This window comes from Oreochromis aureus, linkage group 1 (genome assembly GCF_013358895.1).
Source record: "Oreochromis aureus strain Israel breed Guangdong linkage group 1, ZZ_aureus, whole genome shotgun sequence".
Classification (NCBI taxonomy): domain Eukaryota; kingdom Metazoa; phylum Chordata; class Actinopteri; order Cichliformes; family Cichlidae; genus Oreochromis; species Oreochromis aureus.
Window position 1 is genome coordinate 19,777,721 of NC_052942.1, and position 18,659 is coordinate 19,796,379.

Sequence of the window (18,659 nt, forward strand, 5' to 3'; positions counted from 1 at the left end):
TCCTTTTTTGTCTATGCTATACTAAAGCTACCATCAGCAGCTCGCTTATTCACAAGAGTCGCCACATCGTGTAGCTCTACATGTTTGATTTAGCAACGTTTTCACACCAGATGCCCTTCCTGATGCACCCCAAAGGGATTTGTGTCTATAAAAAGGTTTATACTATATTACACTAACTATATTGTACTATACTATACTCTAATCTGGTGCTTTTATGCATCTCATGTACACAGTTCTCTTTCTCTTGCATGAGCTCTAAATTACTGTATTTGACTGAAGGACATTTTAACACATACTTGTTATTGATATTAATTATAGCTCAACCATTGTGGGGAGCTGTTGGCTCTTGAGACACCAGGTGCTGTGGTAACTATATATTTACATATTGCAGATTACAGTAGTAAATGTTGCAGGTTGGCTACTCCCATAATGCCAAAGACTCATGGCCATCGTAACTGGAAGGCAACTGTGAGACCAATACACAGACGCTGTGCACTTTAAATGAAAAATAACTCTCAAAGTGTTTTTCTCTGGCCCACGATGAAGCTTCAACAGTACAACGTCAATACAAATTTTTAATATGCCATAAAACACAGTTTCTAAATATCTAATTTCACACATTATACATATTTAAATCTGCTACCCTCAGTAACACATTACATATGTTAATATTTCACATACAGGAGCATCTATCTATGACAAAATTTGCCTTTGACATACTTGATTCTGACATGATAAATAAATTTAGTTCCTATTTTCTCAGTTAAAAAAGGATGTGTGTGGAAACGGAGAAGTCAGTAAGCATTTTATAGGTTGACTTTAGACAGTTTGCTAAAAAATGTTTTGTTCTAGGAAATGAAAAACAAAGAGAAAACACATGAACAGAGGACTGCATTGCCCACTCAGTGATATAACATAAAAATTGTAGTTGTGTAACTTTCAGCATAGTGGGTTCTTTATACCCTCTATGAACAGGGGAACTGGTGGCTGCGGTGTGTCAGTATACACACGCAGATATAAGTACTTGGTGACAAGTGACTTCACCTCCCCAGCCCCATATTAACCTCATAGTTCCTCATAGTTGAACGATTATCTTTTCAGTTGTAATGAGAGATGTCACTTAATCTCTGTGTCTAACACAATTCAACTTTATATAGACTTTGTGTTTCTTCTTCTTTGTGTTTTATCTCCAGTGTTTGCCCAAATCACATCACAATTATCTTTGCAAGAAGCACAATACAGATAAGGTGACGGACAATTTATTTACTTTGTACATGCGATTTGCAATTGTAACATACAGCGTTTCATATATGGTCTTCTAAACCATCATATCAAACCTAATATTCTGTTTTAAATATATTGTTAAAAAATCCAGTTTAAATATATACAAACAGTAGTAAAAACATTACAAGAGAACTTGTACATGTTCAGCATGACAAAGAAGTTGAATGTCATTGCTGCGGTTGAATGACATGAAGCAGAATTTAGTTTTGAAAATATATCAGATATTTCCAAACAGAGTGTGAACGTCTACCATATATTTGTGCACCCACACTTAAAATTGCATAGGGGATGTCAACATGCCTACATCCACCCCACCCAAGAGAGGGCTCTGTTTCTTTTCCTTAATGCTTTTAATCATATCTACTAAACAGGCAGCGAACAAGTCAAATCCCTCTCATACCATGAGCTCGAAGAAAAGAGTCATACAGCTGCTGCTTGTACATTTAATATGAAGCTACAAAACAAAAGCAGATGTAACCTGCTGGAACTTATTGCTCCAGATTCCAAATAGCTGAAAAAATCCCAGCTTGCTTTTACATTTCAGAGATGCAATTTCTATCACTAAGTTCATCTGACTGACTTTGGTACCTTTGAAAAGAAGCAGTCAATCTGTTTACCCATGGATTTAAAGTCTTAATGTAAAAACTATGGGTTTGTTTTTCATATTTGTGTTGCGTACACAGGAAAACTATCATACTTTCTATCAAAAAGACACAATAAACCAGAATGACAAAAAAGAAATTCTACAAGAAAAATTAAGAACAAAAATTATGAATGTGTTTGCACATTTGAAAATGATGTTGTAGAGTTTGATGATCGTACATGATTGTTCCCCGTGGCTGGTAGTGGTTTTGTGGTTTCAGAGGTGAAGTTCAACTTTATGGTTGCTTTGTACATGTTGTTTGTCTGTATTTCATTCACAAGAGTTAGGGGTCAGACAAGAGTTGTCTGCAGTTTTTGAGAGACTGAGCTAAAGTCATTAAACTGTATTACTTTAAGCTTGGAATAAACTTTAATCTGTAATAAACTGCACATTTTAAAGCTATTTTGGCTAAAATGGCCCAAGGGTAGTTGTAATCAGGAATTCTTTTTAGTTCCTGATATTGACTTTGTCTGTTAGGTGTGTGTTTGTGTGTATCAAAGGTCTCTCTAAACCACGGTATCACATGACTTTCACTTCCAACTCTGGCCACCTCAACAAGGAACACCAGCAATAACAGCTTTTCAAAAGTATTCATTCACAAATCTCTATACCCATTTACAAACAACATCTTACACATAATTGTGTTCGGCCCTGACTTTATTTTCATCATGATAATTTGGAGTATTTTGCCTTCCAAATATTTCAGACAGACAAGCCAAACTGAGCTTTCTATGGTGATTCTTCTGTACTTAATAAGTGGTCCCCCAGCATGTCTTAGAAGGAAGGTTGTGGTCCATAGCTTTATGCTGCATTTACTAGTACCTTCAAAGACCCGGTCACACTGTGCAGCAGTACTCATCAGAAAGACTGATTAAATCTATACATTATTCAGTGCTAGTATTTGAGCATTCCTCCTGCCTATATGTATGCTTTTCTGTCTAGATGACTCTTGCCCAGCACCTCATCACTAAACTGGTACGTCAGCTTCTTTTTGATCTTTTTCACCTCTCCGGTTTTGCCATAGTTGCGCAGAGCACGAGCCATCTTCTGGTAGGTCATTTTCTTGCGGTTTCCCTTCTGGATTCCCCAGCGGTGTGCGAGAGCCTCCTTGTGTTTGGAAGAAAACTGGAATGTCCCTTTATCTCTGTCCACCCACCAGATACTGTCCTTCATGTCGCCGTTCCTTAAAAGGTCCAACAGAAACTGGTACAAGCGGATCTTCTTTTTATTACCTTTGGAAACAAAAGAGTTGCATCATTAGAAGTGACGTATTATCATTTTTTTGTTTTACTTACAGATTAGAAAATCTTCTTTATATATATATGAATATAAATCATAAAAGATTAAATAAAGAAATGTATAACTTTCTACAAATTACACACAGTCAAAGATCGGTCACTGAGAAAATTAGTAAGAAAATTGTTTCAGCAGAGCAGAAGTTGACTTTACAATATAAAATATCTGTTTTATGGGCGTCAACGTTACACGGAGTACAGGACACTGCAATGACTCTGCACTAAAACGCTTTTAAGTTCTAAGAAGCAATGGAAAATGTTTTTCCTGCAGATAACCGTCCATGATTCATCATGTTTTTTACGCAATCATTCTGTTGTAATGAAATAAACCCAGCTTGAGGCACAGTTCACTGTATCTGAAGTAGGTTAACCAATGCTTAGATCTCACATTAATGATGCAGGAGGTCGGTTGTTAATTTATATCACTTTACACATGGCTGCCTGTAGCCATACAACAAAACTGAGGACAACTGACTCCTGTACGCATCAAAAACAAGATAAAGACTGTTTATGCTTTATGTTACATGGGAACACGACACATATCTTTTTCTAATATCATCATACTGGAGTTTTTTGAGACATTTAAAAATAATTAATTTACACTCTAAGAATATTGTGACTAATTTGTTAACAAAATAATGAAATAAAAATCTAATTTCTAGTTTAAAAGAGTTATTTTTACAGCCACCTGATCAGGAGTGTAGCTGACAGTTACACATGCGACCAAACTATTTACTCCTTGGACAAAATGTCTCTATAGTCAGAGAAATACGGCGTTTTTTTTCTCCTTTCACTTCCACTCATACACAATCCAAAAGTAAAGGGACTCTGTAAAGCCGATGGGGGGGGAAAAGCATTTTACATGGTACCGGTTTAGTATGACGCACATTCACTTCCACTGAAATCCTCACCTTGGTGCTTGGTTTAAAAAACAAAAAACAAAAAAACCCCAAAACACTGCATAAAGCATAAGCCACTTGACTACAGGTACTACTGACACTGGGCACCAGACACTACTCAGGTTCTGTCACATCCTAAATAACATAAAAGAGGAAGTGCATACTACTTTTGGTTAAGCCAGAGAACAATGGTCAACTGTGAAAGGAATTGGACATGATCCAGAACGTCCACTAACACAGAGTCTCTGACTCTGGTGTGTGAGTCAATCCTGCTGTGTTGGAAAAAATGGCTATTCAACAAACATGCTGCTGTCTACCACTTTTATACAGAACTTCGTCACAGCAGAAAAAAATGCCCCAAAGACTGACAGATCTCTGACATGTAGATAACTCATTAGAAGGCCAGCGAGGTAGCAAGCTTTCCCACTCTACAGACTGCATGTTTTCCAAAATTCAGTGTAGAGAGACAGAATACTTTTGCTATTAACTGAACTGAACTGAATTGACCTGTTTTCAGAGTACCCCACCTCTTGCCTAATGACAGGCTGGGTGGATGGGTGAATGAGTTGAACTGAATTCCATTCTTGGAGACCAAATTCATGATAATTCATAACAGAAAAAAACACTCCCTGTCTTTTTGTGGCCAATTTCCGGAGAAGATGCAAGACCAGCAGTTGTGCAACTTGTAGCTGATCCTAAAAGCACAATTTAAGTTGTCAGCAGAACACAAAGCTGACATGTCTTATTGACAAATGTCCACTACCCAAGTGCACCGAAAACAAAACTCATCCGTAAGTCAGACAGAGACTCTTGAAGCACCTCTGATTCATACATGACATAAAACGCAGCAAATGAACATGCCCCTTGTCTTGGTCATCGCATTCATGGAGTAACTCTGACCACGGCCACATGGTGTTTATACAGAATAATCAGATATTATAGAGAGTTCCTTTAGTTCCCAGGACTCAGAAACCTATAGAAAGTGTACTGACGTAGAACTTCTAGATATACAACGACCTGAGAATCTTAAGACCGTGTTAAGACTGAGAATGTGAACATGGTCAGAACAGTTGGTGCTTCCTAAAGTATCCATGCTAACTGCCACAGACAGAGTACAGTAAATCTAGCTCCTTACCCAGCTCTCCTGCTGGGATGTAAGAAACTCGATCCCTCAAGCACTCCTCGTCAGACACTTCCAGTGGCGGACTTCGTGCCCCATGGTCCTCTTCATCAGAGCTGCGCTGGGATATATGTGGTTGATACAACGCCCGAGGGAAGAACGTTACCTGTAGCGTACAAATCAAAGTTAGTTTTAAATAAAATGTTTGTAATGATTTAACTTGTAGACTGTCTATCAAATTATTTTCATCTCCAGGTTTCCCCAGAGTTGAAGAGAAACAATGATAATAATGAAACAATGATGTATCATTTCATAGAAAAGAGCTTCTTCTTGTGAATGATATTAAACAATGATTAGCACCAAAGCTGGCTAAAGAATGCAAAACTGCACTAAGCATTTATTGTAAAAAAAAAAAAAAAAAAATATATATATATATATATATATATATATATATATATATATATATATATATATATATATATATATATATATATATATATATATATATATATATATACAGTACAGGAGTTTAACTGAACTCCGCTGTAACTAAATATGACATTTAGATACTGCCATGTTCAGAGTGACCCAATCCAACTACCAAGGGCTACAGAGCTTAATGATGTAATCCATCTTTTAATTTGTATTTGTAGCTGTACTTAATTTCCTAAGAGGTCTGCCATTTTAATTGAGAAAAGAAATTTTCCTTGCAATGTAAAATGTTTTCAAGTATGGTATTTAGCCCTTATCTTGTTTTTTCAGACACAGTTTCACACAGGTTTTATTTATTTATGTATGCATCTATTTATCTATTTCATGTATGTATGTGTGCATGGGTTTAGTTATAATATCATTTTTAAACCACCATGTTTGACAGCTAAAGACTTTTGGAAAGTTTTAAACTATGATACTAATATAAAGTGCAGATAGAGATGATAGTGCCACTCTGAAATGCACTCTGTGACCACTTTATCAGAAACGCCTGTGAAATCTAAAGCCATCCAACAGCTCTATCATAAGTATGAAAACTGAAGTCCTGAGTGGGTAGTGCTGCAAGACCACAACATATTACACTTTTACCGGTATAGCATTTCACTGTAACAGTAGACTTGTCATCTTCACAATGCCGATGTATAAGCTTCGCAAAAGTAGAATTTATGGCACAGCTATTCGCTATGGTCGTTGGGTGCTGTTGTACTGTACTCTATATCAAACACGTACAGTGAAGTGTGGGTTTCCACTAAGATGTTCTCACTGCAAGTGAAAGCGTAAAACAAAATTTCTCTCTGCATGAGCTGTGATGTGTGGATGCTCCTGTGCGTGTGACAGGCCATAGCTGTCAATGTATTCATAGCATCTTTTGAGGCAACGGTCGGTACGGATACCTACATGTGAATTTCCATGTGTGAAGAGTGGTTTTCACATTGTACTTTCCTGTTACATTTAAATTTCTTTATCAACACCTTATCTAGCTCTGTCTCTTTTTTTTCCAAGCACACAAACATTTTCCTCTCGTAAAAAATGGCAGATGTTTTTTTTAAAAGGGAAATTTCACTCGCAACAAGTGAAAACTGTCATGTGACCTATAGGCACACATGCTCCGTGAGGGTTTTTTTGTGCGATTGTTAACAGCAAAAGCACAAGTTGCTCTTTATGAGGTGAGTATTTTGGTGTATGAAGTTTAAGGTTACTCAAAAGATGTTTTACAACATGAAAAATCCCTTGTGCTTTTATGCTACACGTCAACTGTATCTGCTTGTTTCAGGACTTTACATCTTCACACTACTGAGTGAAATGTTTATTGTTATGACATCTCTGGACTTAACATCACCTAAAATAGGGAACATGAACTTTGCATGTAGCCCAAAATTTCACTATACATGGTACATACATGGTAAGATTGGGGGAAAGTCTGTGATCTTCATCAAAGCAAGTCCTTTTTATTGTGATGGACATGATCTCACATGTGCTGAAGATTGTGTCTAGAATTTTTGTGGGGGGTTTTCTCCTCTGAAACATGTGAATATACAAGAAAACAGGCACACACGCACATGCTTGCATAACACAAGTTCATACTGAGGTAGGCAACAAAATGCATGGGGTTTGAAACTGACGACGCTGAAGCGGTTAGACATACTGTTTTCCAAAACCAGAGATCTCTGTTCTAGTTCACTGGTTCATAACTGGAGGTTTGAAGCATGCAGATGTGACTTTGAGTTTAGCTGAGTCTACAGAGCCTATTCAAAGTAATTTTTCCTTTAACACCGGGAAGAAAGAAGAAAAAAGCACTAAAATAAAAGTGTTTCTTGTAACTCAAAAGATTCACTTCCTGATTTTTGTAACAGGACCTTAAAGGGCCTCAAGCTCCCGAAATCTTCTCTGTGATTTCAATAACAGCCTTGAATTATGTAGATTCTGAAGATGTCTGCATAGAACTAAAAATATATGGTGCACTGTAGCAAAATCGGCTTAGGTGTCAATCAGCTGACAGATATCAGTTTCTAGTGAATGCTTTTTCCACTCCACCACAGAGAGCAGAGTATAGTTATGCTTCATACTTGCACAGTTGAATAGTGTAAATGTCAGTGGCTTTAAATAGATTAAAAAAATAACATCAAAGTGGTTTAATGTGTTATCATACTCACTGGTAGGTAAATGTTTGATTTCAAATAACTAATTTAAAGGTGTTGGCGATGATGGACTGAAAGTCTTAGTTTATAGTATGCACACTGCAGACCAACAGTTTAAAACTAGCTGCCAGCACTTGTTCTTTTTAAAAGTTTCATTTGTACTTAATTATTCCCTTTAGTAGTCAGCATCACTGTCATTGTAGCCTCTGACTACTAATGACTGCTTGTGTTTTGTGGGTTTGAGGACTTACTGGTTGCTGTAACACATGCGAATGAGCCGCTAGATTTGGATCGAGCAGGTTTTCAGCTTCGTATCGTAGAGTGTCATGTCGTAAGAGCCCAGATGGGTGGAGAGCCTGCACATTCTGGAGCTCTGTGAAGTTGCTCTCTTGGAGATTGTCAAACTCTGCAGGGTGCACATGAGGGTGAGCATGGTAGTCCCAGTGTTCTAAATAGAGAAGGTGAAAAACAGCATAATGGCCACAACCTTTGCTCTTCTTTTTCTACAGTAATAACTATTTTGCTACCACAGAATTTGTAACATGTGAAGTTACAAAAAATGGAAAGAAATTAAACCCTGTCAGACTGATTTTAGACCAATCTAAACTTGGGAAAATGTCTGTACAAATGCACAAATGACAGTGGAGACATAACAAAAGCCACAATGTATTTCTGTGAAACTCCATATTTGGAGATATTTAAAGAAATTAAACAAACAACAAGTGGACTTGACAAAAACTGACTTTCTGAAAGTGCCTGAGTTTGCATCAACAGTGTGAAATGACGAGAATAAAAGAGAATTCAGCATGAAGCTCTTTCCTGTTTGTTGCCACACTAGCACTATTACCACAGCCACTGACTGTCTTTAATTTGCAATTTTCTTTTAAAAAAAAAATTTCCCAAGTTGTTTTTTAAACTTATTTAGTTGTTTAGAAAAAAAACAAAAGATAGATAAGCTAGCTTGAAAAGTACAAGTTTTTTAAAGTGTTAATATTGCAAATATGCAAATATTTTAAATGCAAAGTGCAGTCTTATCACTAATAAACAAAAATAGTTAAAAAAAAAAAAAAGAGCATGTCCCACGTCAACTCTATCACTACAACAGTAATTAATATCTATTACCTTGATCGGTATATATTAATTTAAACATTTCTGGGTGTAGATAAAGATGTGACATCTTTCGACGTCAGGTTAGAGCATATCAAAATGACAAGTGATGCCTCCACAGCCAGCCCATTTTCAACTTGTTTTAGTGCAACATTCAAAACAGTTGATTACAAGAGAAAGTAAAGCACCTTTCTTATATTAACAAAACCCCATGGGGCGAAAGTTGTTCTATGTCTGTAGTTATAGCGGCAAAAAAGAAATGGCATCTGTTTCCTGTGTTCCAGTGTGCTCCAGCTGCACACACTGCAGTCTTTTTATGTACAACAAACCAGAAAAGTCTGTGTTACCACATTAAGCCATGGCCAAAAAAAATTTTGAAAGGTGACTAAATTATGTTTAATATCAATCTTTTTATGTAATTAAAAATATAGTTTAGTTAATGACATCAGTATCTTTAAATACAATCTCCATGCTTTGTTTTTTTATTGTAAAGTTATTTACATTTAAATATCCCCGAGTGGATTTTCACAGTCCAAACTTTTTTTCATCATTAATTTACATTGAATTTCTTTAAACAGTAAAAGATTAGAGAAAATCAACGTTGAAGTAAAACTCACCTGCCTGGCTTTCTGGATCTAGGACATATGGATATGAATATTCTGGAATTTGATGTCTGTAGATCTCAGGGTCGTAAATTTCATCTGTGTGCTGCTGGAAAAACAAAAGCAACAACAACAAAACGTATATATCATGAATGAAAAGCTTTAAGTCAATGGTGTATGTGGACTATGCAGAAAATAGATTCCTTATCTGCATTTTATCCAATGGATTTGTAAATTATTTGTAACATTTTAAACACCCGTTTAAGTCGCCTGTAAACGTATACACATTTAAATTAGCTTCAAGTGTTGCTACAATAATGACGATTTCTTTTCTCTTCTTTGCCCAACAGTTCTGAAACTCTCAGAACTTTTGAGTTTCAATTTCATGTACCTCATCGTATAATACACTCTTAGAGTTTGTAATCCCTGTATTCAAATTGTAGTAAAACCACATTAACTCATCTAACTTTAAAAAAAATGTATGTCATCCATTCTTAAGAGTGTTTCTCTGTTTAGTCCTGCGGTAAAAAAAGAACTAGTCCGGCAGCTCTGTTTAAGCTTCAAAAGCTAGAAAGTCTCCTCAGAGTTTAGATATTTGTAATAAAATAAATTATACTTACAGGCTGAATGAGATAGCTCTCCATTCTGTATGGATGGAACATGGATACCTCTTCTCCAAGACCGACTCTCAGATGCTTTGCTGGCAAAATGCTCTCTCAACCTTTCAAAACTTTTGCGGCACCATTGCACAATGTTTCAAAATTTCCTCTCAGTCAACGAAAACCAAAAATTGTCTCCCTCTCTTGTTATATAGCACAAGCTTATAGCACTAACTGCTCAAACAGGCCTTTCAACTGCATCAGATAAAATTAAATAAACAAAGCCCACTGTTTAACTGTAAAATGAAAAAGGAACTTTTGACTTCTGTAAATTTAGTGTGGGTGGGAGCAATAGAGTGTGTCTGCAAAAGGTTCCTGGCCATTTGATGATTTGTCAGGGGAGACCATGAAACTTCACATTTATCAGGGTCTATATGCTGTCCCATGCCTTGGCAGCCAATCATCATCGAGGGCTTTCCTCACTGTCAGTTTCTCCCCCCATCAAGTGTGTGAGGTGATAAATGTGGGCAACAGTGTTTGCAAGCGTTTAACGTGTTGTTGTTTGTGCTCTTTGTCTGCGCTTTTGCAACATGTGTCATATTTAAGCAGATGGACTAGCATATATAAACATATACGTTTTAAAATTCTTTCTGCACATTATAATGCATTTTTAAATCATGCAGATTTAAAATAAACATTTCTATTTTTTTCACAACTGCTACATCATGTTTTGTTTTTAAGCTTTAAAATCAACCCTTGAAATGATGTCAACTATCGCTTGCAGTTTACAAATAGACAACAACGTGTTATAAAGCATGTATTACATGGCTATATGGTGCTTATAAATGCTCAGCTGCTTTGTCTCAAGGGCTCAAGTAAAAATTCCATGCTATTTTACCAACCTTGCTATGTTTAGTATGTAAATGGCAACCATGTGCCTGGATCCTGACTGCGGACCTGAAACTGAGAGACTGAAGGAGTGCTTTTGTAGCAAAATGACTACTGCATTTGTTTTGGTCACGTAAACAGTGGCTTGCTGAGGAAAATGTGGCCCACACACACAACACATGCAATGCACAGCTGTAAGATAAGATGAAGGTACAGTGTCTGTGCTGTAACCTCACCGAGGTAAATGGAGATTATGATTATCACACAGAGAAGATACGGTTGGAATAATTCCTGAGGGGGAAGTGAGTACCTCTGTTGCCAAACAGTAATGGCAGTCTATGAAACTGAGAAAACACCTGTTTGTTTTTAATTCACTAATGCATTGTTATGCCATATATTAAACTAATTGTTTTGGCCAACATGTTCATTGTTTAGGAAGACATCGGGCTGCCATCAAATTTAGATGTTAGATGATTGGCCAAAGATATATATATATATATATAGATATATATAGATATATATATATATAGATATATATAGATATATAGATATATAGATATATAGATATAGATATATATAAAAACACCTGACTATTAATGTGTAGCTCGCTCTCACTCTAACAGAACAGCTTTGACCTCTTCTCTTGGCGTGCACTGAGATGACGGTGGATGCTTTCGGTCGTGAGCATTGCGATGTGGGTCCTCAGTGAATCAGGTTTATCTACAGATTCCCATCTAGATATCTATCTGGAGTATTCTCTGAAGTTGTAGAGCATTTTTTGCAGTATGGCAGGCTTATTGGCACTGCCTCCCAGGTCTGTCATGGCAATGGTCTGCCTTATCTTTACCTTTAGGTGGATGGTACATGTCAGAGTTTCATCCTCATGATTCCCAGTGCCCCAAAATATTGAGATGTAACAGGATGATATTATTCACCTCACCTGTCAGTGGTTTTAATGTTGTGGCTGAGCCCTGTAGCTGCATTGGTTGCCAGTTTCGAAACATATCATGTCAACTGTAACATCTGAAAATAAATGCGTATTTTCCAGATGCTGAAATAACTGATAAATAATACAGTAACAGTGTAGGATAAATCTGAGTGCATATTGTTAGACCTGCCTGCTTAAGAGGAAGAATGCAGTATTGTGATAAGGCATTGTGCTGAAAATAAAGTCCGGCATACGATCAAAACACCAAGTTTATCTTTATCTTCGAACACGGGTCACACAAATTCAGAGATTTCAGCTATACATCGATCAGTTGGTCAAACTTCATTTTAAAATAATACACATGCATAGACATCATAGCAAATGCACAGTATTAGTCATATGGAGTGCAGATATGGATTTATCTCTTTACGGAAGCTGGCATGTTACAGTCCGTCACAGAGATAGAGCCACCTCAGGGTTTTTTGTAATTTCAAATGCTTTTAATCCTTCGGGTGACCTGTTTTCCCCCTGAACTGATGAGGGATCATAATTGTCTCACTTTAGGGAGCTGTTAAAAACACACAGACGGAGGCCTACCCCTAAACCGGCCCCCCTCTGAATCACAGCTGCCTGAGCTGAACCGACCATATGTACAGTAGCATTTTCCAGGAGTATTAATACACAGAGTGAGCTGCAGCAAGACCGGAACTATTTCTATCACAACTATTTTCAGTGACGCCAAAAGATAATGATTGGTTCTTTTTCCCCCCCTCACTAAGCAACAAAATGACCATTTTTGGCATAACATTCAACTTCCATTTAAGTTATCTCAAATAAGATCATTTAAATATAAGATAAGAGTAAAGATTACTCCATTATGTGTTCTATATCATAAAAAATATAATAAAATTAATAAATCATTTCATAATAGAAGTTATGTGTCATCATTTTCAGAGGTGGGAGAAATACTTTAATGTGTTACTTTTGTAAAAGTAGTATTGGTACACAGAACAAATACCAAAGAATTGTTGTATTCATAGATTCACCATCAATGTGTACGCAAAGGTCTCATAGTAAGAGTGCTCATTATGCACAATAACACATTCCTAGATCATATTTATTATATTATTTTATGATAATTATTGATACAAAATTGTTCTTCATTTTAATGCTGTTTGTACTATAGTTCGTACTATAGGCATAATCAGTGACTTGAGCTTTAATAAAAGTTTACAGTATTTTCCTCTGAACTGCTATACTCAAATACTGTGAGTAATTGTACTACATTATGGGGTTTTTTGTTTTGTTTTGTTTTAGCAACACCATCTTGAATCAGAGAGTCATGATAAATGTTGTGGTGACCAAAGAAAATAAACCTAACAGTCCTCACAGGTAAAGTGACCTGATATTCCCAATTATGTTACAAGCAGGTTCCCGCATAGGAAGCTTAAAAGGAATTAAAATGTGTCAGGCTTGTCTCTGATTTTATCAGCCCTCTAATATATGTAATGCAGTAAATAAAATGCAGTACTGTGCCGAGTGAGTGTGAACATGCTGACTAAAAAAATAAGTCAAACTATCCCTGTTGAACTTGCTTAAGTGTAACATAAAACTGCATTTTCAGTCTGTGGTTTCATTTCTGTCGTAACAGTTGCATCAACACTGTGTCCAAAGTAGGTTAAGACAGAAAAACGAGATTAACATTTAATGTTTTTATCCGTGAGCATCAAAGTTTTTAAAACTGCACTCGACGTCAGTGTTTTAATCGTCGCTTCTTTTTGGTTTTACAGTCTTAGTTTGTTTTCCTTGTGGCCTGAGTGATGAAGTACATTACATGCACAACAGCAGTATTATATTATTAAATGAGGAACTGGGAACTCTTGTTTCAGATTCAGTTCCTTGAAGGCTGACTTTAAATGAATCCTTTTACGTGTCATACGGTCCGGATGGTCCAGGTCTCGATAAGAGCCGGTCACCTCTCTGCTGCATTTTTATTTTAATTTGCGTGTTATCTTCTGGTCGGTTCAGCAGGTTTAATGCAGACCAGCTCCAGATGAGGCCCTTCTATACAGTTTATAATAAGACATAAAGGCATCATTAAAAGAGTGGCCATGCCGGCGTAAATAATAAAACAGAGCTGACCGTTAACACGTAATTCGGATTGTGCAACATAACAGAAACGGCAGTAAACAGATGTCTGAAAACAAACTAGTTTCCACACAGGTTTGAAACTTATTGCAAGTACAGTCACAAACTCAGTAGTCGTATTGCTTTAAGAAAGAAATACTGGCAACTTATTTAGTGTTCAGTAAAACCTTTATTTTTATTTTTATTCCAACATCATGCAGAAAGGTTGCAACATCAAAAACACAACATAAAAACCATTACCACAACACATCACATGCAACACAGCGTTTCTCTGAGAGCCTTCCACTTGTCATGTGTGTATGATTTTACAGTGACTTTGACTAAGATATTGCTGATATACAGTCAGAGGTCACTTTATTAGGTACATCTGTGAACTGTAATGCAATCTGAAAACCTCTTTGCAACCTTTGGAAAGGTATCCCCTTTACTTAAGACTGTGTGCATGTGTTTATGTCTTAGGGCTCTGTTATACCACTGGCAGACATATTGCAAAAACCTATTGAGGCCCAGCACAGTTGCTCTTCAAACAGGTGCTGCTAATGTCCAGTTTTAGCGTGATCGCTGTGCCAGAATTGTTTGTACTTATCTCCGTTGTCACAGATACTCCCACATTGCAGATGTGAAGAAAAAAAAATGACCACGAAAGAATCTAAGCAGACTGGAATAGTATAAATTAAAGGTACTCAGAGAGCTCCATATTTACTCTTCCACCTGCAGCAATGTACGTGTTTGTACAGTTCCCACTCTTAATGACATTTAAGGGTTACTGAGCAAGGCATTAACCTCAACTCAGTATCAAAATACAAGGCAGCTGCCTAAGTTTCAATATCATTAATTCATTTCTATAGTTTACTAATGCTGAATGCAAATGAACCTCCTTTTTGAATGTAAATATTAAAGAGGCTGGTCCATTCATGGTAATTCATTCCTAATAGTCCTTCTTCCTTTAGTGGCTTCGTTAAAAAGTCCCATATCATTGCTTGAATACTTTTAAATCCTGTTTTACTTCTGGGTGTTTTACTACCACTTGCTCACCGAGAATTACACGTATCAATATTATTTCCTTAATTAGGGTAAATTGAAAGCTGCAGTCAGTGGATGGTTGGCATAGCACAATGAGTTTCTGCTTTATTATCTTGTACAATTCAATCCAAAAAAAAAACATTTTAGTCGTGGCACCCTGCACTCTGAGGGGATTTATTTAAAAGCTGCTGTACAATCAGTGGGTGTGGGACTCTGGGAGCAAAACCTGTCTGTAATTTCATGTATAACGTGAATGTGTCGAGGAAAAGCTCGTGGTAAAAGATTTTGTCAACAGAACCAACTTTGTTGGGAGGGTCCATGTTTTCTAGGGACTTGACCTACTTTTCTTTTGTTCATTGATTTCCTGGGTGTTGAGTCAGCTAACAATAATAACATTTTATTATTAATAAGAATAACCAATGGCAGCAAACCAATTGCAAATCTTTAGCTGCCCCATTTCGACAACAACAATCAAAGAGTAAAAAGTGGAGGTGGACTGAATAAGTTCCATAGATATTAACTTCCATAACATTGCCCCAATAAGCCACAGCCGTTAACCAACATACACAACAGCAGGACTTCTGCTAACATACCTGCGCTGTCCCTGCTGCTGCACATTAAAAATGCACACCCAGTAACAGGGCATGCAGCATGAGATGTCTTGTACCTAAATAGAGCCTGCTTATTCTAAGGCAAACAAGTCCAGTGAGATATAAAATAAGGCCCTGAGCGTTGATAAATTTAAGTGTAAGTGTAAGTGACACACTGTGAAATTACATACTTGTGACCTGCAGCAGCTCAGACCAAGGACTGCATTCTGGTTTGGCCGCAATACAGGGTGTAACTGAGCACTTCACAGTTTTCAGTCTGAATACAGTCACAAGATACATATCTGCAAGTCCACACATGTAGGCAAACAGTTAAATTGGCACCTCTTAATTCACGGTCGCGTAGTGTGGCCCCTCATGTCTTGTCAAGGCCAGCAGTGTGGAGGTGTTAGTGTTCTCATCACGGCCTGTATGTGCTTATGTACTTATTTTAAGGCATTACTAATATTTTGAGGGAAGTAATCTGCTGCTTATCAAATGATACTGTTACAGCTTACTTAACACTGCAAAACACAGGGATTATACAGTCCTTCACTGAAGTCAAACATATTTTAGACTTTTAGTCTTTTCTTAACAGACGTGCATAAATTCATCGTGCTGTCGTAGGCCTGCAGATTGTTTTGTTTTTTTCTGCTGACATTTAGAGTTTTTCTCAGACATGTGGAGTCTCCCTTGATTCAGTCTCAGAAAATTCACAACGCATGGTCACGAGATTGTGCCCACACAGCCTTGCTGAGAGGAATGATATGCATGACCACTGACTGTGGAAAACAGGATACAGGGTACGTCGCAACAGGAAGTGTTGCACTCCCCCTGCACAGAACATCAGTTTGACCAGAATGACTGCAGGTTGATGTCCACACTCTGTAACTCCTGTGGCAGTATTTGAATTTCGTAATCGTCTTCGCTCACCATTTCTCTGAGCCAGTTGAGTAATTCAGTTAAAAAAAAAAAAAAAGGTTTTAACCCCCACCCTTAAAAGAAAGTCCCCAGGCACACTACACTTTCTTCATAGCAGATGCTTGTAGATATAAACTTTGGTTAACTCTGTGCAGCAGAAAATATCAAAGCTATGAAAGTAAAGCATAAATATTTGGATACAAACATATTCTGCAGGCTTTTATTAAAGATTAACACTGTAATACTAACCAACTAACAAAAAAAAGAAAATAAATAAAAACGAATAAACAAACAGTTGCATACACTTCTTGCACAAAATTGTGCATTCTGAGTAAATACAGTGATGTTACATGCAAAAAGGCAAACAGTAAAGTTTTAAAACAGACGAATATCTATCTGCACTTATATTTACTGTTAACAAAACAAATTAAACACATCCAAATAAAAAAAAACAAATTACTAAAGTAAAAATGTAAAAAAATGTAAACTATGTTGGCTAAATGCTTGAATATATTTGGTTCTAAACTGCACTTTTAAAAACCTGTACAAAAACGCAACAGTGAACTCGTATCAGTCAAGAAACGCCCACATTCTCACTCAGAGAAAACAAACAAACAAAAAATACTGCTTGGGTCTTACCATCACTCGATGTACAGCATCCAGCTGTAAATTCTCTACACGGGAGTTGCTGAACTACTGGAAGCAAATTGCCAAAGGTGGTTGAAAAATGCAGGCTTTCTATATATCTCTGAATTAGCAGGGGAACTAAAAACTTCCTTAAATCTACCAATTTAGGTTGGTACCATAAGGCTTCTTCTTCTTCTCCTTCTTCTTCTTCCCTATTAAAACAAGAAGGTGACAAACTTCCTACAAGACAAGTTGTTACAGCTGTGAATCCAGCGCGAACTCCTAAAGATGATGAGTACAACTCATTCGGCCACATCAGCAATCCAGTTTCAAACCTCTTATTATTATTTCTTATCAGTTTTATTTGTATTTGTTGCAAAGAATGAAAGAAAGGCGACAAGTGACCTTTGACTGGAGTTTTAAGCAATTTTGCTTTAAGCTTGTCTATTTTACCCACCACACCTCCGTGACGGGGTTGCGATGCATGTAAGCGCAAAAAACAGCTTAAACAGAAGTCTTCTGAGAATATGAACTGAATGGTAATCAGCATGGCTAAAACAATAGATGCTTCCCCTTTGAATTAAATCAGTGGCAAAGCAGGGTGGCAGGAGGAAAAAAGACAGCGTGAAGTTAGATAGATGCATTTTGATTTGTACTTGTTCTCACAGAATGATTGCAAGAAGCATTTAAAGCATCTGTTACCAGGCTGTTGCCAGGTTATACCAAGGGCTAAACACATTATTTCACACATCTAACATAAAAATTGCGATGAAGAAGTCACCATGTAAATAAGACAAAGCAACTTTTTAAACAAGTGTGTTTGTTGCATGCATGTTAAATTTGGCTAAATTCGATTAATGGTGTGACAGCGTGTAAAGATCTACAGTGTATGCACATGCATCATGGCCTGCTATCTGCAAAAACAGCAAAGTATATTTATTTACAAGAATAGAAATATACGCGAGACATTTTTTTTGTATACTGACACTCTTGCAGGGCTAATTACAGCCACGATTTACTACCAGATACTGTCACTTTGCCGTGCAATGCAGTTTTGCACAATGCGATCTGAGCCCACACCCGACAAAACATCAACACTGACTGGCAAGCAATCCAGCATTTATGTGCAAGGGTTGTATTAGCCTACAGAAAACTGGGCCCCCCAGTTTGTGATTCGTGTCAGCAGGTGGGTTTTGGACAAAATGCATTCTGTTTCACTTGCAATTTTCTCAAGAATCGTGGAAAAACACACCGAATATTTCAGTTCTGTGGGTGGACACTCCACAACGAAGGCCTACATTTCCTGGCTGACAGTCCCCAGAGGTTTCAGTGGCCATCATGTGTTTCACAATGACATG

The 18,659-nt window shown here is 37.1% G+C and overlaps 1 protein-coding gene across 4 annotated transcripts; it reads right to left on the reverse strand.

The window, feature by feature from the left end:
- Positions 1 to 557: 557 nt before the first annotated feature.
- On the reverse strand, positions 558 to 10,570 carry spi1b (Spi-1 proto-oncogene b). 4 transcript variants are annotated; one of them, XM_039609966.1, is made up of 5 exons: positions 10,201 to 10,570; positions 9,596 to 9,686; positions 8,123 to 8,277; positions 5,257 to 5,407; positions 558 to 3,159 (listed from the first exon to the last, which is right to left on the reverse strand). In XM_039609966.1, exons 1-5 carry the CDS (start codon positions 10,240 to 10,242, stop codon positions 2,846 to 2,848), a joined length of 753 nt encoding a protein of 250 aa, XP_039465900.1. In that variant the 5' UTR covers positions 10,243 to 10,570; the 3' UTR covers positions 558 to 2,845. The 4 variants fall into 4 exon arrangements, with proteins under 4 accessions (XP_039465900.1, XP_031604575.1, XP_039465895.1 ...); XM_031748715.2 differs by having other exon boundaries at positions 8,123 to 8,319; XM_039609961.1 differs by having other exon boundaries at positions 9,596 to 9,689.
- Between the last annotated feature and the right edge of the window lie 8,089 nt (positions 10,571 to 18,659).

Bases quoted from the DNA above. Each gene is read 5' to 3' on its own strand.
- spi1b (XM_031748714.2), bottom strand. From the start codon at position 10,242: ATGTTCCATCCATACAGAATGGAGAGCTATCTCATTCAGCCT. The intron at 8,320-9,595 runs GTGAGTTTTACT...TTCTCTATTTAG, and splicing joins AGATCCAGAAAGCCAGGCAG to AACACTGGGACTACCATGCT. The intron at 5,408-8,122 runs GTAAGTCCTCAA...TGTACGCTACAG, and splicing joins CGCATGTGTTACAGCAACCA to GTAACGTTCTTCCCTCGGGC.